Source organism: Strigops habroptila, chromosome 6, assembly GCF_004027225.2.
Source record: "Strigops habroptila isolate Jane chromosome 6, bStrHab1.2.pri, whole genome shotgun sequence".
NCBI classification, from domain to species: domain Eukaryota; kingdom Metazoa; phylum Chordata; class Aves; order Psittaciformes; family Psittacidae; genus Strigops; species Strigops habroptila.
In genome coordinates this window covers 28,687,675-28,710,110 of record NC_044282.2, presented here as the reverse complement: position 1 = coordinate 28,710,110, position 22,436 = coordinate 28,687,675, and the positions used below count along the sequence as shown (strand labels likewise).

Here is a 22,436-nt window from a genome sequence, read left to right as displayed (position 1 = left end):
GAAAAGGACCTATTTTATTACAGTAATGCTGGGGAAAATAATGTATGAATGAATTTAAAATGAGTGGCTTGAAATTATACAAAGGGTTTTAAGATAACCTGTCATAGAGAAGGAGTGGGGATAAAAAATCCCCAGTAACAGCAGTATCCCCACAGTACAGAATGCACAGTTAAATATGATCAATTTATGGTAGAAACTGTGGCCTTCTGTAGTGGCAGAGACTGGACTTGAATTCTGAGACCTCGTCAAGCTTGTGTTCTTATGCTTTCTCAAAGAAGTTCGGGAAAGGAAAACTTTATCTGGACATGGCCTGGTGGTCTCATTTATTGGTAGGAAATCAGAAGCATGGGCTGATGGGCGCAGGAATTTCCCTGACTGGATAACCATTGTTTAAAAATGTGCTTTGGTTTTGTGGTTGCACAGCTAGAACAGCACATTAGTGTCAGTGCACCTAATCCTTGACTTCCGCCACCAGTAGTGACTTTGTGACGGGAAATCTGATTTGAACAACAGTGGTTTGGCCACCAGCAATCGAAATGGACCTAAATAAAAGCTCAAACTTCCACAGAATTCTGATTTTGGCTTCTTTTTTTATTCTTCCTCTTTTGTGTCATATATTGCAGACTCTGTGATTGGAAGTGGCTAGAGTTTATGCTGTGGTATAATCACAGTACTGGATACAGGGCGAAACAAGAAGACTGATGTGTCTCAAAACATATGTAAATATTGAGAAAAACCATCTGACATAGATACGTTTAATTCTTAAATGACCCTGCTTTAATATAATAGCTGTGGATTTTATTTTATTTTTTTTTTTTCAGGGAAGGGAGCTTAGGATTGCTGTTTACTAATTCGCTTTACAGACCTTGTAAATAGTAAAATAATCTCTACCTGTACTGTAGTTCTGTTCTATATTTGTTGTATTGAACGCCATTTTTTAGTGATCTACAATCCTCTAAAATGCAGCTTGGGTTGGTAGAATAATCTCAGCATAAATTTTACTTAGTGAATAAGGTGAGAAAGAACTTCCTAACATACTTACATAGGGGAAATATTTTGATTTTTACTGTTTAGCAGTCATACAGGGGACAAAAAAAATCTTAGCTTGAACTTTCCTTTTTTCAATATTACCAATAGCTTAGTTTTACATTTCATTCATGGCAGCTGTACTTTAAGTGCTGTGTGTAACTTAAAAGATTAAAATTATGCCGGGTGCTTCATGGTAATTTAAGGTATCTCTGTAGGTATTTTACTTTTTACTCTGTTTCTTCATTAGGAAATTCACTCTACAACTGATAATGTTAGTAGAACAGATAGATTAGGTTCCGTAAAAGATTTGTAGTTTTGGCTTTAAAGCTGAAAGTTCATTAGCGGAGTGAAAATGAAAATTTAATGGTTGATTTAGTGTAAAAGTAAAGTTCATGTCACCGAAATCCTTGTAGACCTGTCTATATCTAAGTTTCTATATTCAGTGAAATACTAATTTAATTTGATATCAATTATGCAGATTAAATTATACTAATTTAATTCAGTATCAATGTAATCATTTTAAGTAAAAAAATTATTTAAGCGGTCAGTTCTAAAACACAGACTAAGTCAAATATTTGGGCTTAATCCAATGAAAACTTCAGTGAGACTCCTAGAATATACAGTTAACCTCTACCTTTATGTTTCTCTATTATATAAAAAATAATTAATTCTGTTATTTAAATTTCTGTTCTTAAATGTTGCTGGATATTTCACAGGTCCCATGCATTTGGTTTTATCTATGCAGTTCATTGACACTTCAGAATGAGGTCAATAATTTTAAATTGTTAATTCTGGGAAAAGGTAAACTAAAATTTCATAGCCTCTGAAATATATTATTCCTTGTCTTCATTTTGAGACCAGTTTTTAAATTAATGCATGTAATTGGACTAGGTAGATAGTTTCATTAAACAGTTTAAAATGAAAGTGTATCATTAGCAGCACACTTTTTGGTCTTTTGTAACAGAGTTGCATTAACTATGAAAAGCTGGAAAAATTAATAAAGTGTTAATTTTTTATTTTCTTAGAGCTTTTGATTTGGTTTTGATTTTCTTGTTGTTGCTGCTGTTGTCTTTTGTTTTGTTTTTTATTGTTTTACTGCAACTTTTTCTTTACCATGGAATAGCAATGTAGCCTGTTTGTTTAAAGAGTCAGTTAGGAAACATAGTAAAAAATGATCCAAACCATAAAAAACAAATGCATCTCTAGGAGAGAAGGAAAGCTAATAATTGTAAGAAAGTTGGGCATAACTTGGTATAAAAAATTTGAAGTTTCTATTATAAAATAGTTCTTCCATGCTTTTTAAGCCAGCCTGTACCCAAAAGCTCAGTCTCCAGTATGGTTCATTCAGTGTTTCTGAGTATTTTTTTTTTTTATTAACCTTTATACTTTCTGTAAAACCTCATTGCATTTCCCTCCATTCAAATTTTTTACATTTTTTCTGTAGAATAAAAATTACCTCTCTATACTTACTAGTCAGCTTTTCTAACAGTTATTTTTGCTATTATGTGAGAGCATATTTAATATGAGTTGAAGCTTTGCACTAGAATTCTTTTACCTGTGGATTTGAATCATCAAGCAGTTTCCTATAAATTGAATACATAAGTAAAATGGCAGCTTGGTTTAAGGAATACACTATAACATTCCTTCTACATCTGTTTCAAGTAATCTAATATTTTCCCTCTGCTCCGAATCCATTTCGCAAAGACTATAATGTTAAAAAATGCTGTGGAAAAAAACTAGGTAAACCCCAACCTTTTCATGGGTGGACAAAGATATTTCCTTTGTACTTGCCTCTCCCTTGTACCTGGCCAAGCTGGTTTGTGCTGGAGAAGCGTTTGGCGACGGTCAGTCAGAGTGACAGCATTGTTCTCACTGTGCTTGTCCCAGAGTGCTTTGGTATAAAATGGGAAATATGCTGGTTTAAATTGTTTAATAACAGGAGTTGAAATTGCATTTCCTTTGAATTTCATTAGTGTGTGTTGAGTGAAGTACTTCTGTGAGGATTTTACTGTGCCAGATACGTATATTGAAAGGGCTGTCTTTGCAGGAATCTCTCAGCTGCCTAAACAGCTGTAAAAATAAAAATACCACTCGCTGCTATTAAAACTCTTAGCAGCAAATCCTTCCTGTCACTTCTGGCATGCTGTGCTTAAACAGGAGGTGTTTTTGCGAAATGCTTATTCAAATAAGTAGAGTGGTAGGTGATAAATGATGATCTAAAAGTTTAAATCTGATTATATTGCTAGGATATTTCTAGGTTTGTGATTAAAAGGTGTGGTATGTAATTAGAAGGAGGATAATCCTCACTGTATCATCTTAACAAATGTTTATTCTATTGCTCATTCATGCGGAAAAATGACTTGTGATCTGCAAACAATTTCACTTAAGAATAATTTTATGCAGGCACTTTAGCTCCATTGATTTCACTTGGATTATTTTTCCATGTTAACGTTTGTGTAACAGTTTGCAGGATCATTGACTGAACTGCAATGAGTTAGTAATGCCACGTAACAAAATAAAGCAAGTATCTTCAGATACTCATGGGTCTGGGAACTAATTCAAACTGTCTGTGGGGCTTAGGGCGTGCTTTTAGAAAATATGTGGATCCCAGTGCAAATATTCATAATGGACACTTCAAAAAAGTGCACAATAAACTTGGAATATCCTATAGAATAACATAATTTGTACTGAATGTGCTGTAAGATTGTTTGCTACTCTACATGATAAATAACTTCTATTTGAAGAATTTTGTTGTATTTTTGGTATATAATGTATAGCATAAATTGGTAGGAGAGACCTTAGATTGTTTCAGATATAGTGTAGGAATAATTGCCTAGAAAAAATAGTATTTCTCATACTTGTAGAGAAAAGATGGGAAGTGATCACCTAGTGGATTACAATTAAATATCAAAACCCTACTTGCCAAAGAGTGTTGTTATGATTTTTTTAAGGCAATTGTGTATTCTAGCAACCTGGAAGTCCTGTTTAATCCTCTGGAGCATATCCATCTTGTGCCAGGCTTTGGTTTTATTTTGTTGGGATTTTTTTTGTGAAGAAGAAAGATGCTGGCTGCTGGCCCTCATCCCTAAGCAATGCAAATGATAAATTTACTGGGAAGAACTTGATTCTGAATTAAATCTATTGCATTCTAATCCCAGAATTCGACCAGGCTGGATTTAAATTGTGTAAAATTTTCACGGAAAGTCATACCCTTTTTGAATAAAACAGGATGGGAGGGAATGAAAACTACTTTTTATCTATTTGCCTCCTCTTGTGGGAAGGATAAACTCTTTGACATAAACAGAAGGGGCGTTTTGTTTGGTTTGTGTTTTTTTCTCGTGGTGTTTTTTTTTTTGTTTGTTTGTTTGTTTGTTTTGTTTGTTTGTTTGTAAATTTGAGAATGCAGTGCTGATTTTTTTTTTTGTGCAGTTTTGCCACCAAGAAAACTAAGCCACTGACCAAGGCTCTAATCCCAACAGCTTCAAGTTAATACTGTTGCTGTGAATGTTTGTTGGAGTGGTTGTGTTATAAGCTTGATAAAGAAATCTAGCAAACCACATGAGTCTTGCACTGGGTTATTAAACCCAATGTTTATTTGTGAAGCTGAAATGAAAATTAAAGGCTATCTTCAAACCCATGTATGAATGAGAACTTTTGTCCATTTCATTACAATAATTAAATTTTACTCCATTTATAAATATTGTTTTATGTGACTCAGTTCTATAAAGACAACAATTACCATTAATTGCTTTTTAGTGGTAACAAGCCAATGAATTACACTCCCCCAAAGTGCTTCTTTATTTTTTTAATCGCTGATGTATTTTTTTAAGTAAAAACATTATCTGGTTTTGCAGCTGTAAGATAAATAATTTTAGCAGTGAACTATTTCTTTGTATTTGACAAGATATTAATTATGTAAGTTCAAAGAATCAATAACAAATAAAATATCTTTATAAGACGTGCTGAGTTCTAAAGGATTGTTTTAAAGTGATCTTGAAAAGGAGAAAACTCTTTGGTAGAAGTTAAACATTTACGCCTAACTGCAGAGTTCTCTAAGGAAAAATTGTATCACTATTGTAACTATCAGGAAAAGATTTATAAAAGTATTTTAAGATGAAAATGGCTAAGCTGTTGGAACAAAAATGTTCCCGCTAAAAAGAGATATATATATCTCAACTTGAAAATATCTCATGGGTGGATAGCACTTAACTAGCTCATAAAAGTGACTGTTCATAAGAATGCAGCATATTTATGTTGTCAAAGCAAATTATGTTTAAAATTTGTAGTATTTAATGCTTGCAGCTGTCAAGGAAAGTGCTGTACTACAATTGAGACATGAAAACTGCAGATGCTTTACTTTTTCGTATTGAAACTATTCAAATTAGACTTTTGGTTATTTTGGTTTTTTTTTTTTTTTTTTTTTTTTGTTTGTTTTTTTGGTTTTTTTTTTTTTTTTTTTTTTTTTTTTTTTTTTTAAGAAACCAAAGAAAAAGACCTTTAATCTGTATTTAATGTCAGCTTTCTTGCATGAAATCCACCTTTTATAAAATGGGAGTTGATCAACTACCTCTTTGGAAAGTTTCTTTTGAAAACCTTTATCTAAGCTTTGGCTTATAAAAAATAGGTTTTGTTGTAAATGAGAATATCATGCTCAGTATTAAGCTATAGTAGTATTCATCTCATTCTTACAATAGTAGGTAATTTACAATTAAAAATCCACATCGGGATATAATAGATAACATAAATGTAACGGGGACCTACAAAGTGATATGGAATAAGTTTGAACCCCACACTTTAATTTATGACAGCAACATAAATAAATCAGAACAAAGGTATCAGAACAGAAAGTGAAACTCCAACGTGATAAGAGTTTTCTCTCTGAAAAATTATTCAAATATAGAGGGTTTTTTAAAATTTTAGAATCTATAGATGAAATGTTCAAAGTTCGAATTGACAGAAACCACAATTAAATTAAACCTTTGCAACTAGTCACTAAGTTCCTGGGTTTAAGTTTTGTAGCTATTGTCAGTAGTAAAATAAACAGTCTTGCCTGAAAAATGTTCCTACAGTTTTCCTTGTGTAATGGACCTGAACCTTATGTTTCGTCTTTTTGTTATAATAGCTATCACACCAAAAGAATTATTAAAATTTCTATCAAACTCTACCTATTCATGTTAGTCTTTAAAACTGACTTTTTGTTTGTCATCTTACAGAAAGTAAATTCCTGTACTGAAAAAAGAAGTTGTAAAATCAGTGTTCTCATATAGCAGCATCTTGCAGCTCTTAATATTTTTGAGTACCTGTAGTGTTGCAAAATAAAAATAGCATAGAATATACCCCTGGGACAAAAAATGTTGCAGGAAGAATTGATTTTTAAAGGAAAGTTTTCTCTCCTGAGGAAGTATTCTACAGAGTAGTAGAATTTAAAAATAAAAAATATTTCATTTTTACTGATTTTAATCCATGTTGGTCAGAAAGGAAAAATGAAATAGATCCAAAAGAAACAGAAATAAGTAGAATAAGACCAAAATAGGGGGAAAATATCAGTTAGGAATTGTCTGTCTTGCTAGCTGCATGTTAAATAGTCTCATTTATGGGTACTTACAAAGTGTTTGCATATGGAGTTTTGTTTACTATGAGTATAGAATGATAGAGATTCTCTTCAGAGGAAGGACAGTCTGGAGCAACAAACTCTATTTTCTTATTGGCCAGATGCCTAAAAGCACTTGCCCTAAACTGCAGACCAGATTCCTTTATTTTGATATGCGTTGCAGAAGGATGAGTAATGTTTTCTTTCAGTAGTGCCTGATAATGGATTTGTTTTCTTATTTTGTCCTTTTCGTACAATTGTGTATCTCTATAAATGCCTGCAATTCTCAGTTGTACATGTTTTTTAAGAGTTTTACACTCAGAAGTCTGATATAGCAATGTGTACCTGAATCTCTGATATGAGTAAATTATACACTTAAATAAAGCTAAAATAAACTTGGATAAAGTTGTCCATGTTAGCATACTAGAACATTATAATTTAGGGAAATAGAGGGAGTGTACCCAGTTCTAGAGGATGCATTTCAAATGCGATCACGTAACATCTAGAAAGTCCTTGATTTTTAGCATCTATTCTAAAAATCAAAGCATAATTTTATTTTGAAGTGGTGTATGTGATACATTTGACTGATTGCTCTAAATGTCAAGAACAGATTTTTAGTGGGACCTGTGCTCTTAAGTTCTTTTGAGAAGTCTTCCTAAGTGTGTATTAAACATCAAATGTTGAGGTGAAATAATGTGACCAATTAAAATGTCTTTATAGAATATAATAAGGTATTTTTCAGGAGGCTTAGAGTGAAATTCAGGCAAACGAAGGTAATTGGCAAAGGTCATATTGAATAACTGAGGCCAGAATTTGACCTCTGCAGTTAGGAAGCAGGAAGATCAACGACTTAATGCTTTGTTTGTTTTGTTGGGTTTTTTTTATTAAGACAATTTGGATATATTAGACTATTAACTGTGTCTGTTCCTTTATAAGCATTTTTTTTTTCTCTTAACAAAACAGTAATTTTTTGCTTCTGGTGAATTTTGTAAGTTAGTGGCTATTGTACTAAGTAAGTATGACTTTTTCATACTGATTTTCAAAACTGAATTTAAAACATTGTAGTCTGAATCAGAAATCCCATGCCTACTACTTTACTTTTGAAACCATTTAATTTTCAAGTTTTTTCCTAAGGTCTTTCCTTAAAAGATGTCAGATTGTTTAAGCTGTTCCTCTGAAATATGCAGGCACTTATTGAAGACTGTAAGGTTCCAGTGCCATATTGTGCAAGAGAGTTTTGAGCCAGTACCAGCCCTTATGTGCCCAAGTAGTATGGAGTAAATTCACTTAAATTTAAATTTTGATTTGCTATCACTCTCTTAAATACTGTGTTAGACTTGTTCTGAAAGCTTGTACAACGGATGTTGTACATCTGCCAACATTTGTCTTCAAAAAAGCTGGATGTTGTGTATTTAATGTTCTCAATCCTGTTTTTCTACAATGTAGTTGTACAGGTGCTAAAAATCTGGCACAGCAATATGTACAGCAGATGTGGCATTATCATATTTGGGGTGAGGTGGACTCTTGTTTCTCCTGCAGTCCGATTTTTTGCAGCAGGTGTGAACAAGAATCTATGTAAGCCAGGCAGTTTGATGAGCTCATCACTTAAGTGCTCTTTATGCTCTAAAGGGAAGATGACTTAGAAATACTTCCATAGACTACATATTCTTTTTATATTAGGGTATAAATCTTCTAACAACATGATTTTTCAAAGCGTAATGCTATCTAATGAAGAATGTAATCTCATTTGCTCACATTACGGTTCTGAAATTAATGCCATCAACCAGGTAGTTTCTTATTCTGTAACTTTGTGAAAAAGTTTGGTTTGATTTGATTTAAAGGACACAACTGAATATATTGCCTCATAAGCTAGAACTGATACCAGAGATAAATCAAATCTCCATGAACTGATAAACCTTGTCAGTTGTTTTTTAAACAAAACCGGCTCCAGACCTAAATAGAGATTGCTGCAAGTAAAGACCTCGGTCCTACAAAAGACTTGCTGCATACCTAGGTGCATCCAAAGCACACCTAGTAAAGTAGTAGTATTTTCTATCAACCCCCCTTACATGTTAAAAAAAAGAAGACAGGATTTATCTCTGAATCATCTAATTAAGGCATTTCTTTAAGCTTGTTTTCTATGACTGCTTATGTGTAAAATGTGTGGATTTGTGATTTATTTTTTTTTTTTTTAGGACCAAATACTTAGCATATATATGGCAGGAGTGTCAATGTGTTTCTGTGAGTAAACCTAGCTATCCTACTGTGAGCATGGTGAAAGTCATAAAAACGTTAGCTTTAGTAGATTTTGAATGAGAACCATGATGGCAATGTCAAGTGTTTGCCAAGTTCTTAGAAAAATCAAGACCTCTGTCTCTTTACAATACTTCTACATTATAAAGAAAAAGTGTATTTCCTTGATTGTTTTCGAATACCTTATTCTGCTGATAACTCTATACTCTACCTTTCGGATTATTATTTTATTGCTACTCTATTAAAAAAGAAAAAAAGTCTTATATTCTTTTATTACTTGCAATTTGCTCCTACAATATTCTTGCAATTATTTTCAGTAAATCTGTAAATTAAGTAATGTCAACTGAATCATCTTCATTTTGCTAGGTATGCAGCATTTCTGTTATTACTGTGGTCATTGAGAGACTTACTCCAGTAAGTTCCGTAACCAACACATCACCTGACCCAAACCTGCATTTGTAACATATGTGTGTCAATAATCTAACAATCCTCTACATAATAACGTGTACATTTGTGTAGGATTTACATATGACTTTAGGTATGGCTGGTAAGGTAAAAATTACACTGTAAGAAGATCTTACAATGGGAGGAATGGACTAGATGATCTTCGGCAGTCCCTTCTAACCCAAACCATTCTATGATTTTGTGATTGTAGAATCCAAAAATCTAAAAGCTGTAAGCAGTTTATTCAGTGTATTGTTATACAAATGTTGTCACTTTGCTAGGAACACTACTTTTTCCATGATAAATGTGAAATTCTGTGCATGACATCATTAGAGCCACCTGGGTGCGAATCTCTGTGAAACTGTGTTGACTTCAGTCAGATAATGTGTAAGTAGAGAGTTTCCTTCATGGATTTGACTGGTGGCTTGGGTCTATTTTTTCTGCCTCTGAATGATTTTATAGTATTTTATAAAAGTATAAAAATATTTATATTTATTGCACTTGTACAGCACAATAACTTAATTAAAAATCTGCAAACACACCCCCTTATCTCTAAAATTATCATAGTAAGAGAGTTATGTTTGTATATGTACACACAGAGAGTAGCTCAGTCTTAAGAGCTTTTCCACCTTTATTGGGTTGTCATTCTTGGATGGTGCATGACAGCACAACACTGCTCATCCCAGCTTCACTCTCTGACTCCCTCACTGAGGCAAGGGAGTCCACATGACTTCCTGGAAGCTGTACAAGTTTCGAAGCGATAGGGATATGCTCAAACTGAAAGCAATTGCTGAGTATTAAAACCACAGAAGAGGTGCTTTTAAGAGCTGTTTTGTGTTCTCCCTGAGGAGAAAAGTATGAAGTGGAGTTTTGGAAAGTCTTATGAATTACTTCTTACTCTGAATTAACTATAATAGTGATAGAATTAATAAATATGCATGCTTGCAACTATTCTATGTGGCTTGGGTTTACCAGCTGAGATTTATATTTACAGACAAGCCTGTGGTGTCATTAAGGGGAGTATAGCACTCCACCCACCAGTCATGGCTGACATTTCTCTGTCTGCTGCTTGGACTGCTGAAGGTGCAGTGCTGCTCTCTGCACGGATGCCCAATGTATGGGGAATACTGCAGTAAATATTTTCAGTGAAACTAATGAACTTTCTCTATAAGCTTCATTTGGGATAAGCTTTTATCACAGACCTGGGTATGATGTAAAACAAAGGTCTCTCTTAGGCAGTGGTCCTGTGTTGGCTACTCTGAAACAGCAATGCAGAAGTGGAAGGCTGTGGGTCTGGAATATACTTGTATGTTTTGGTGTAATGAAATTTCACAGATGGTCAGGACAGTCAGTTTTGGGATGGTACGAAAGCTATTGCTTTCTTTTATTGGGTAGTCACAACATGGGAAGCAAGGATTGATTAGTATAAAAAGTATTCTTGCCAGCAGGCTATAGAAGGACATCATGATCTACCTTATGGACAGTTAAAGAGTTAATACACTCTACTTCATAGCATTTTGTACTAATGTGAATATTTCACTTTACAAAGAAAAGCAAAGGAGTGCCGGAAAATGGAGCTCAAAAAGTCTTTATATTGTTTGCACGTATTTTTACTTATTCAGACTCTTAGGTTTTCTAGGTGAGTTTATTCACAATTAAATGTAATGACACTGTATGTAGTCACACAACTTCTTGGACTTGCAGGAATCTTGTAGATTTCTATCTTACAGAAATACGCTACTTGCATACCACAATTCACCAAAGTGGTAGCTGGAGCAAAAGGTTATAGTCTCAGTGTGTTATGTGTACCTTCTATACTGCCAAACACTGTGATGTATAGAAAGCACAGTAAGATAGAGTTGGGCTGTATGGAGTGCAAAGCATGTGCATTCAAAACAGTTCATCAGTCTGAGAAAATACTTAGCACTTTGCTGCAGAAAAGCATAGCTCTTTGTGGGCCTGATTTTCCTTGTGAGCCTGGTGGAAAAGGACTGGTAGATAATCCTTCACCTTCTATTTTGCTGAGCCAAGTACAGGGGAAGTTGGCCAGGATGTCTCAGTTGCTGCAGTCCATAAAGGCGAGACCAGGAGGAGACATGTTTTGCCTCTTCATTTGTCTGCTCTGGAAAGCAAATATGTATGCTAAAGATATGGGGAGAAAGGGTGCTGATTATTAGCGTCAGCATCAGTTTGATCTGGCAAAGTTATTTCTGCATCTACTTGTTGCAGATTTTCATAGTCTGTGACTCCAGTACTTGAGAGAAGGAAGATTGAAACATCACTATTTATTTGGTTATTAAAGCTGGTAATGTTACACATATTTCCACAGGTTACTTTCAGATCAATATGGTATATTTGTAATATTTTGCGTCCTACTTGGTCAATTAATGACACTCTCACAGTCATCGCCAAATCTGATCTCTGAATAGAACACAAATTTAGGAGTTTTGTGTAGAGCATGGATTTGACTCAAGGGTCAGAGATACACAAATCCACTTGAGTTCAAGTTCATAATTTCCTTAATGCTTCTCAAATGGTCTTAATAATCTGAGGTTCAAAGACATTTGAATCTGATGTTCATGTATCCAACCTATAATATGTGCTCTTAGATTATGTAATTTTTCTGCAAGTTTCAAAGTGGCACAGGAAAGAAGCTCTTACTCCTTTGTTCCTAAAATATTTGTTTCTTGGCAGCATGTGTCTGGATGTATAGCAGAGGTACTAAATATAGCCCGTGTATGATTTAATGTAGCACACATGTAGAAAATGCAAATAACATTAGTATAAGTTGTTATTTTAATATGGACCTTTGGGCAAAAGGAAACACTATTCTGGTCTGGACTACTTATGCAGTGACATAAATAGAAGGTTGGACTTGCCAGGACTGTCAGTCTGACAAAGTTCATTCAACCTCAATTTGTGATGCAAGACTCCTGAAAACAATGGCCTCTCTAACATTTGTTCTGTGTTTCTGTTACCAGGAGGAATGCTTTTTGAATTTAGAAGCTCCTATTTCAAGAGTATGTGGCTATGACACTCCTTTCCCTCACATCTTTGAGCCTTTCTACATCCCAGACAAATGGAAATGCTATGATGCTATTCTAAAAATGATTAACTACTGAACAGTAGTACAGGTGAGAAATCATGTCTTATACTCACAGTTTGCTTGTAAGGATTCTGCCAGAGTGATTGCAAGGTTTGGGGCTAAAGTGCTACTTTTTTAGCTATGACAAGAATTGCCTCTTACGGCTTCAGTCTTAAAGGTGTCTGAAAATTTTTAAGTAGTGCCATTGAAGTCAGTGTTTAAAATTAATTACCTTGCTTTATCAGTCTGAAAATTAAGTGTCTTGTATCATGAGAAGTGAAAAGAACATAGAATGAAAAGAATAGTAATGCAGAGAATCATAGAATCATAGAATAGTAAGGGTTGGAAAGGACCTTAAGATCATCTAGTTCCAAACCCCCTGTCATGGGCAGGGACACCTCCCACTAAACCATGTGGTCCAAGGCTCTGTCCAACCTGGCCTTGAACACCGCCGGGGATGGAGCATCCGCAGCCTCCCTGGGCAACCCATTCCAGTGCTTCCACCCTCACTGTAAAGAACTTCTTCCTTATATCTAATCTAAACTTCCCCTGTTTAAGTTTGAACCCATTACCCCTTGTCCTACTACTACAGTCCCTAATGAAGAGTACCTCCCAGCATCCTTGTAGGCCCCCTTCAGATACTGGAAGGCTGCTATGAGGTCTCCATGAAGCCTTCTCTTCTCCAGGCTGAACAGCCCCAACTCTCTCAGCCTGCCTTCATACAGGAGGTGCTCCAGCCCTCTTATCATCCTCGTGGCCCTCCTCTGGGCTTGCTCCAACAGTTCCATGTCCTTTTTTTGTTGAAGACACCAGAACTCCATGCAGAACTCCAAGTGGGGTCTCACAAGAGCAGAGTAGAGGGGCAGGATCACCTCCTTTGACCTGCTGGTCACGCTTCTTTTGAGGCAGCCCAGGATACGGTTCTGGGCTGTGAGAGCACACTACTGGCTCATGTTAAGCTTCTCATCAATCAACACTCCCAAGTCCTTCCCCTCAGGGCTGCTCTGAATCTCTTCCCTGCCCAACCTGTAGCAGTGCCTGGGATTGCCCCGACCCAGGTGTAGGACCTTACACTTGGCTTGGTTAAACTTCATAAGGTTGGCATCGGCCCACCTCACGAGCATGCCCAGGTCCCTCTGGATGGCATTCCTTCCCTCCAGTGTATCAACCGAACCACACAGGTTGCTGTCGTCAGCAAACTCACTGAGGGTGCACTCAATCCCACCGTCCATGTCGCCGACAAAGATGTTGAACAGGACCGGTCCCAACACCGATCCCTGAGGGACACCACTCATTACAGGTTTCCAACTGGACATTGAGCCGTTGACCACAACTCTTTGCGCGTGGCCATCGAGCCACTTTTTTATCCACTGAGTGGTCCATCTATCAAATTGATGTCTCTCCAATTTAGAGACCAGGATGTCATGCAGGACAGTGTCGAACGCTTTGCACAAGTCCAGGTAGATGACGTCAACTGCTCTGCCCCTGTCCATCAGTTCCGTGGCTCCATCATCGAAGGCCACCAAATTGGCCAGGCAGGATTTCCCCTTAGTGAAGCCATGTTGGCTGTCACCCACCACCTCGTTGTTTTTCATGTGCCTTAGCATGTTTTCCAGGAGAATCTGCTCCAAGATTTTGCCAGGCACAGAGGTGAGACTGACTGGTCTGTAGTTCCTCAGGTTTTCCATTTTCCCCTTCTTGAAAATGGGGGTTATATTACCCTTCTTCCAGTCACCGGGAACTTCACCTGACTGCCAGGATTTTTCAAATATGACAGACAGTGGCTTAGCAACTTCATTCACCAGCTCCTTCAGGACCCGTGGATGGATTTCATCAGGTCCCATGGACTTGTGCACATTCAGGTTCTTAAGATGGTCTCGAACCTGATCCTCTCCTACAGTGGGCCTAAGGTCTTCATTCTCACAGTCCCTGCATCTGCTTTCCAAGACTTGGGTGGTGTGGTCAGAGCATTTGCTAGTGGAGACAAAGGCAAAGAAGTCATTAAGAACCTCAGCCTTCTCCAAATCCATAGTAGCCAGTTCTCCTGATAGCTTCCAGAGACGGCCCACATTGTCCCTACTCTGTCTTTTATTTGCTACGTACCTATAGAATCCTTTCCTGTTATCTTTCACATCCCTTGCCAAACTTAATTCTAGCTGGGCCTTAGCTTTCCTAACCTGGTCCCTAGCTTCCCAGGCAATGCTTCTATATTCTTCCCAGGCTGCCTGTCCTCGCTTCCACCTTCTATAAGCTTCTTTTTTCCCTCTACGTTTCCTCAGCAGCTCCTTGTCCATCCATGGAGGTCTCCTGGCCCTCCTGCTGCACTTTCTTCTAGTTGGGATGCAACACTCCTGAGCACGTAGCAGGTGATCCTTGAATACCAACCAGCAGTCTTGGGCCCCTCTGCCCCCTAGGACTATATCCCATGAAACCTTACTAAGGAGGTTCCTGAAGAGGCCAAAGTCTGCTTTCTTGAAGTCCAGGGCAGTGAGCTTGCTGCATGCTCTTCTCACTGTCCTGAGGATCTCAAACTCAACCATCTCATGATCACTACAGCCAAGGCTGCCCTGGAGCGTTACATTTCCAACCAGTCCCTCCCTGTTGGTGAGCACGAGATCCAGCATGGCACCTCTCCTTGTTGGCTTCTCTATTGCTTGAAAGAGGAAGTTGTCTTCCACACAATCAAGGAACCTCCTGAATTGCTTCTGCCAGGCAGTATCGTCCCTCCAACAGATGTCAGGATGGTTGAAGTCCCCCATGAGGACAAGGGTCTGCAAGCGTGAGGCTACTCCTATCTGTCTGTAGAGTGCTTCATCCGCAGAGTCTTCTTGATCAGGCGGCCTGTAACAGATCCCCACTGTAATGTCCTCCATTGCTGTTCTCCCTTTGATCCTGACCCACAAACACTCTGTTATCTCATCACCCGTCCCCAGACAGAGTTCCATACTCTTTAGCCTATCACTGACATAGATAGCAACACCCCCTCCCCGTCTGCCTGGCCTATCTTTTCTAAACAGCCTGTAACCTTCCATTCCGACATTCCAGTCATAGGAGCCATCCCACCATGTTTCTGTGATACCAATGACATCATATTCCCGTAGCCTTGCACACATCTCTAATTCCTCTTGCTTGTTCCCCATACTATGGGTGTTTGTATAGAGGCACCTTAGCCGAGCTCCAAATGCAGCCGACTCAATGGCTGGGGCAGCTGGAACATCTCTACATCGCTCCAAGCACTTATTACAGGTGCTGGCAACTGACCGGGAGTGTTGGGATGGATCAATGCTCCCCTCCCCCAACACATCTAGTTTAAAGCTTTCCTGACCAGCCTGGCAAGCCTCCTACCAAAACAGCTCTTCCCCTTCTTTGTCAGACCAGCTCCACCAGCCTCCAGTAGATCTGGCCTCCCAAATGGAGCCCCATGTTCTAAATAGCCAAACCCCTGACTATGGCACCAGCATTCTAACCATTTATTAACCTGCCAAAGTGCACCTAGCTTTTTTAAGGTCCTCCCCTTTGTCCTGGAGAATCGATGAAAAAACTATCTGAGCTCCAGAGCCCATAACCACCTCTCCCAGGGCTCTGTAGTCCTTCTTAATGTTCTCCAGGCTACTGCTATCTATATCTCTAGCACCCACATGGACCACTAGGAGGGGGTGATAGTCAGCAGGACTTACTAGGGCAGGCAGCCTCTCAGCAACATCCCTGATCCGAGCCCCTGGCAGGCAACACACCTCCCTCGAGACTGGATCAGGCCGGCAGATGAGTGCCTCTGTGCCTTTCAAAGTAGAGTCCCCTACTACTGTGACCCGCTGCTTTCTCCTGGAGGCACCAGTAGCGATCCTCTTTACTGGTGCATCAGCAGGATACTCATTAGGTGTGGTGGGTGCTTTCTCGTTAGCCCCCTGCAGAACTGCAAAACGGTTCTGGGTGGGGACATCAGATTTAGGAGGAAGCCCCTTGCTATTAATTGTCCTCTTCCTCCTTTTTTTGTTATTTTTTCTCATAACTAATTCCCACCTTCCTGGGTTGCTGCCCTCCTTCTTTCCTATATGAGCAATGCTGGACGTTTGCGGCCCCTGCACAGTTTGGGCCTGGAGCAAGCAGCCCAGCTTCCTCTCAGCTTCCCTGGCATCTTTTAGCTCTCCAACAGCCTCCCGCAGCTCAGCCACCTGCTGCAGGAGGACCTCCACCAGAGCGCACCGAGTGCAGCCCTGCCCATTGCGCACCCTCGCCTTAAGAGACCAGTCGAGGCACTCTCTACACTCCGAGGTCTGCTCCGCAGCCTCCCCTCTCATCGGCGCTGTCTGGGTGCCTACACTGGCCACCGCCGAGGCAGAGCTCCCAGAGCGGGCCCTGGTCCTGAGGCGAGTGCTCACCATCCCGCTCGCTGCCCGCTCACCCTGCCTGCGCCAACTGCCGCGCCACGCCCTGACTGACGTGCCACGCCCGTTCGCCGCGCTCCCTGGGGTGGGTTTTTACCCACAATATACAGAATATACAATCACCTATAACAGAAGACTTATAGTTACTCATAGGCAAACCATAGTGTTAAATTTTGTAATTTTTCACTCTTCAGGGTGGCCTGTAATCCTGTGGGGTACTAATAAGGCCCAAATTTACACCAAATATAGGCACTGCATTACAAACATACACAGAGCATTGAAAAGACACAAAGTGTCTGTAGTATCTTACCGTTCTGTTAAAATAAAATTATAAGGCTTCCATTTAATATTTATTCTAAAAGTAATTTTTCTTGATAATTGTTTATGTAATTTGATCATGCTTGCAGATTTCTGTTTGCCAAGCCCTTCAGGCACCACGCTTTGAACTAATACATATTTCTATTACATGACTAACAGTCTGTAACATCTTTTTTCTTTATTTCATTGTAATATAATACTAAGTAGCATTAGACTGTTCAGTGGCTAACCAGGATTAGTATTGTGCATTGCTGTGGGAGAACTGATGTTTAATGACCAAAGTTTAATGATTAGAAAATACGTCAATGCATTTTATTCTCTAATCCCTTTAATTAAATGAATCAAGTAGCCTAGTTTTTGAGAGTGAGTCTTGATGAGTCTTGTACCTCTGAACTAAAAGGAAAAGATGAAACCAACAGGCCTGTTTTCCTTTAGAATGAGGAGACCATGTCACAAGCAGACAGCGGAGTTTTAGCTGTTGACACTGAAGATTGGAGAGCCAACGGGGCCCTACATTAGAGGCACCCTCTAGGGTCAATTTTACCTACACATCAGGCTGTGAATTAAGTTTAGGGCCAGGGATAGAACGAAGGTTGTCAACTCCTTAATGTTAATCTCGTTTATATGCATACTTGCTTTCAGGATGACTTTTTGCAGTTCACTCTCCTTTTTTCCCTTGATAGCTGATAGCAGGCTGCCTGTATGTGAAATAGGAATGCTACCAGTGAGGCACTGTCTCTGAAAGTTAATGTAGTTTCACTTAAAATATTACTCAAAAATCACCTGTTACTGACATACATAATTTCCTTATGATCAAAACTGAAGAATGTAGTGATCTTTTTTGTAGAGTATGTGGTAAATGCTCTCTTTTTCATGACAGGTGTCCTTGCCTTTGTGTTGAAGTAACCTTATTAAACATTTTTTTTCTTTTTTGTTTGGCACCTCTGTAATAAATTCAGTGAAGCTTTTGTAAAGAGAATGGGTTGTATCTGCTCTTTGAGATGAGTGACTAGGCCATGCTAGGTAGCCTCTAATCTGTTCCTTTCCAATGGAAACTAAAGGACCAAATATTTTTACCTCTGTGTAAGGAAAGGGAGACAAATGGAGGACGTTTGGTGATTGAAAGACTCAGTTTAAGTGAGTTCTGGGATTGCATTGAATTTGCACATGGCCACAGAAGCTTTGGGGTGGCCTGCTACTGCATGGAATCATCCCCAGGTCACAGTCCCTTTGACTCGAGTTCACACTGGAATTCCAACCTGTCCAGTACAGCAGCACAGGAACAGTGGTGGTGTCCTGGCCATACAGCAGTACAGCAAGGAGTGAAAGCAAAAGGCAGCCACTAACAAGTACTGGACTCTAACATACAGTGAGACGATCAAGCCCCATGGCAAACACAGGAGCCTGCAAATTAATAGCTAAACAGCAGTAACAGCCATAAATTCTATATGGCACATTACAATCAAACCTGCCATCTTGAATTCTTTGAGCCAAATGCTGGGATCCAAAAAGGACTATCATGGTTTAAATCAGTGAGCAACAAAGCATGACACAGCCACACTCGCTCACCTTCTGCCAGTGGGACGGGGAAAGGAATCAGAAGGGTAAAAGTGAGAAAACTCATTAGCTGAGATAAAGACAGGTTAATAGGTAAAGCAAAAGCCATGCACACAAAGAAAACCAAGGAATTAATTCACTGCTTCCCATGGGCAGGCAAGTGATCAGCCATCTCCAGGAAAGCAGGGCTCCATCATGCCTAATGAGCCCTCCTCCTCTTTCCCTCTTTCTTCTTCTTCCCCCAGCTTTATACGCTGAGCATGATACCGTATGGTCTGGAATATCCCTTAGGTTAGTTGGGGTCAGCTGTCCCAGCTCTTTCCTCTCCCAACTTCTTGTGCGTCCCCAGCCTACTTGCTGCTGGGAGGTGGAAAAGGCCTTGATACTGTTTAAACACTGCTTAGCAGTAACTAAAATATCCCTGTACTACCAACAGTGTTCCCAGCACAAATCCAAACATTGCCCTGTACCAGCTACTATGAAGAAAATTAACTCTATCCCAGCCAAAACCAGCACAGCTGGCTAAGTTGTTGCTTGGCTTATGTTTCAAGTCACTTCTGTTAGATACAACCTGATGGCATGGCTGACTACCTTCTTTTTCTCTCTTCACTGAGAACTTACAAAAAATTGCTTCATCCGTTGCTTTCAGGCAGGCTGTGGGGAAAAAAATCCAAATGGTAATTGTCAAATATATTAATTGCGTGTATCAGATTGTCCTTTCTAATATGGCCTGAAATCTCTGTAGTTTGACTGAGAAACTACTTGCAACTTAATTTCATGAAGTCTGCAGTGATATGATTCCCTTCCTCCCCTTGTTACTGTATAATACCAAGGTGTATAATGTTTCATGGTCTACCACTGTTTGAATGTCCTATTCAGACCTGGAAACAGGTTCTAGATGCATGATGATGCTAATTGCAAACTTATTTTTACCAGTTACAGCATGCTTTTCTTGAAGTTATTTGTTGTGTTGAAATCTTTCTGTCCTTGTTCACACAAGTGTTTCTTACTTAACAAAGAATACATCTGCATCTCCTTTAAAAAACAAACAAGTAGAACCCTCCCTGAAATATGTTTGGCTGTGTGTACAAATACCAGAAAGGTTCCTCTCAAGCACCTGAATTAACTTTCTGCTTTGTATCCAAGGTTAATGCGGGGTTTCAAGCTGGATGCTACGGTCAATCATTTCTAAAGTTAGCCTTATTATCTTAATGTACATCTGGTTTTATTCAATCTGTGTTGACAGTGTCTCACACATGCTTAGTTTCTTATCTTGAGGTTGACAGTATAAATGGATTTCCTGCTCAAAGACAGTGTTTGACAATGCGTACTGTATACCTCACCAGTGAGACAGGCAAGAGCAAAATCTGTATCTTTCAGCAGCTTCTTAACCATTAAAATTTACAGCTATGTTAGCTATAAGAGAAATAGCTTCCAGGTAGGCAGCTGTGTTCCAGATAATTCTTTGTAGTTGGAAAAAAATAAGAGAAAAGAAGCAGTGACATTAGGATGGATATACATTTCCTGGAGAGATGGAACAGTGGCTGGCTGTTTGTTTGGGGAGGGGATGGGGGAAGATAAAAGAAGAAACAGAAGAAAACAGCCATAACTTTTATAAAATATATTCCTGTGATACACAAATTTATTGAGAAGTGGCTGTAGCATAGAAATAGCAAATAGCCAAGTGCTTTTCTATTACTTTTGCAGCTTTCTCTACCGCATTTGCATATTCTGTTTTCCTGTAAAATTCTGAATTCTCTCTGTCCCTGCTAGGTGATGGTTTACCTGCATGAGATTGTGTATGTTTGTAGAGACACCATTACTATTACAAATTTGGTCTCTAAAAATACAAAGTTATCATACTGAACTTTATTATGGAACTGTTTTACAGAAAGTTTAATCTTGGTGCTTAAAGGTTAGGCAATGTTAAGAGATGGTAGGGCATTGATTTAAATTTGTTTTTCTTTCCAAGAATGTATTTGAAGTTGTGTTTCAACATGCAATACAGTTTGCTCAAAACCAGTGCTCCAGTTCGGAGAGACTTGCAAATGACAGCAATACTTTCCCTTTCTCAACCAGTAAGTTGTGCTGGGAAACGGGAAGGGACCTGATAGACACTTTGGTTAGTAACTGTCTGTTCTTTGCACTCCTAGTTATTGAGCATGGCTTCATACAGGTAACTCAAGGTACAGGAAAAACATAATTCCTCTCCCTGTTTGGTAAATAAAATATGACAGACTCTGCAAGATCATTCGCTTTTAACCTAACAATCAGGGTTTTTTCAACACAAAATCCCAAATGTGGCAGGTTAGACTGCTTGCCTTTTGTAATGCACTGTCTGTAACCCAATAGAATAAACAACCTCCTGTGGCTTGAGTAGGACACAACATTCCTGGTTTATAATGTTTTCCTGCTGGATGGTGAAAATTATGCAAATGGCCAGTGAATCATGTCTTATTCACCAGCAGTGAGCAGTCCAAATAGAAGATAAGAGTCTATTAGTGCTATGAATTAGTCTGTTAGTACGGCCACTGAAAGTCTATACTTGTATCCAAGCCTTGATGAGAATTCATGCAATAGCAGGAATAATTAAACTATCTTTAAAAAAAGCTCTAAATAGGAAAGGTATTGACTACAGGTTTTTTACAAGACCCCTCTTCACTGTAACAGTAGATTGATATTATGTTCAGTAGAGCTGTAAAAAACCAACATACCAGAGTGGGATGGAAGACACTTCATCATAAAGTTTTTGCATAAGTGGTGGTACTTAGTGTTGTCTTCACAGTAGATATTAGTTGGAGCATTTGTGTGTGTCTATCTATCTTGGCAGTTTTTAAAATTTAATGTAGTTTTTAATATGTAATGAGTAATTATTTTCTTATAATTTACACACCTTGAGGTTAAGACAAAATTATAAATGTAAAAAGTAATAATTGCCATGGAGGGCACTATGTGTTTAAGTTGCAGATATTATTTTCAGCCTTAAGATTTGTCATTTATTTTGTCATCTTCTTCTGCAGAGATGAGAACAACAGGGAACTACAGAAGAAGTTGCCTTCAGAACTCTTGACACTTTACTCAGATCTTTTGGGTTTGGAATTCACATAGCAGACTGTTTTCTCTGAACTCAACTATCCTTAATATTCATCTTGACTATTCTTCAGAAAGTTCAACTCTTCCTTAATTATGAAATCTGTGTTAGGCAGGTGATTGCTATAATAGTTTCAGATGTATTTAAAGATATTCCAGATGTTGTATGAATGTTGCACATTGCCATGCTTCACTAGGTTACATCTCTAGACTTCACTGTGTAAATATTGGAAGCAGGATTTTATTGAATAAAACATATCATGCACATGTTGTCTCTTGGTTTTCTTATTGTTTTGGGAAAACCCAAAAGTTATTTAAGTTATTTAAATGTGACTGTATTTTCCAAAATAAACCTTAGGCATCCAGACTAGCTTTGCGTCTGGTCTGGCAGAGACCTTCTTTAACCAGTGTCATTAGCTGTCTTTAAGTTGTGTGGCTTCATGTAAAATATTCCCAAATACTAATTTTCCTTTCTGCAAGGGAAATGAAAACTCCATCTGTCTTGCGAAGGGAGGAGATACTTTTTTGCAGTGTTGCTGTAGGTGAGAGGCTCCTTGGTACATCTTTTCTGCAATACCTTTTTTAAAAGTATTTTTCATCTAGATATAGAATGTGTCTGTTGCTAAGCAGCTGTGCAAAATGTGCCAATTTGTTGAGGAAAGTTAACAGTACCCTGACATGCTCA

At 38.4% G+C, this 22,436-nt stretch overlaps 1 protein-coding gene across 2 annotated transcripts in view; it reads left to right on the top strand.

The window, feature by feature from the left end:
• BCKDHB (branched chain keto acid dehydrogenase E1 subunit beta) overlaps positions 1–22,018 on the top strand; it is a 122,561-nt gene extending 100,543 nt beyond the window's left edge. For both annotated transcript variants that reach the window (XM_030490524.1, XM_032920026.1), the window contains 2 exons: positions 12,298–12,450; positions 21,682–22,018. In XM_030490524.1, the coding sequence (XP_030346384.1) occupies positions 12,298–12,438 (141 nt within the window). In that variant the 3' untranslated portion in view covers positions 12,439–12,450; positions 21,682–22,018. The remainder of the gene's footprint in view (positions 1–12,297; positions 12,451–21,681) is intronic.
• Positions 22,019–22,436: the final 418 nt, after the last annotated feature.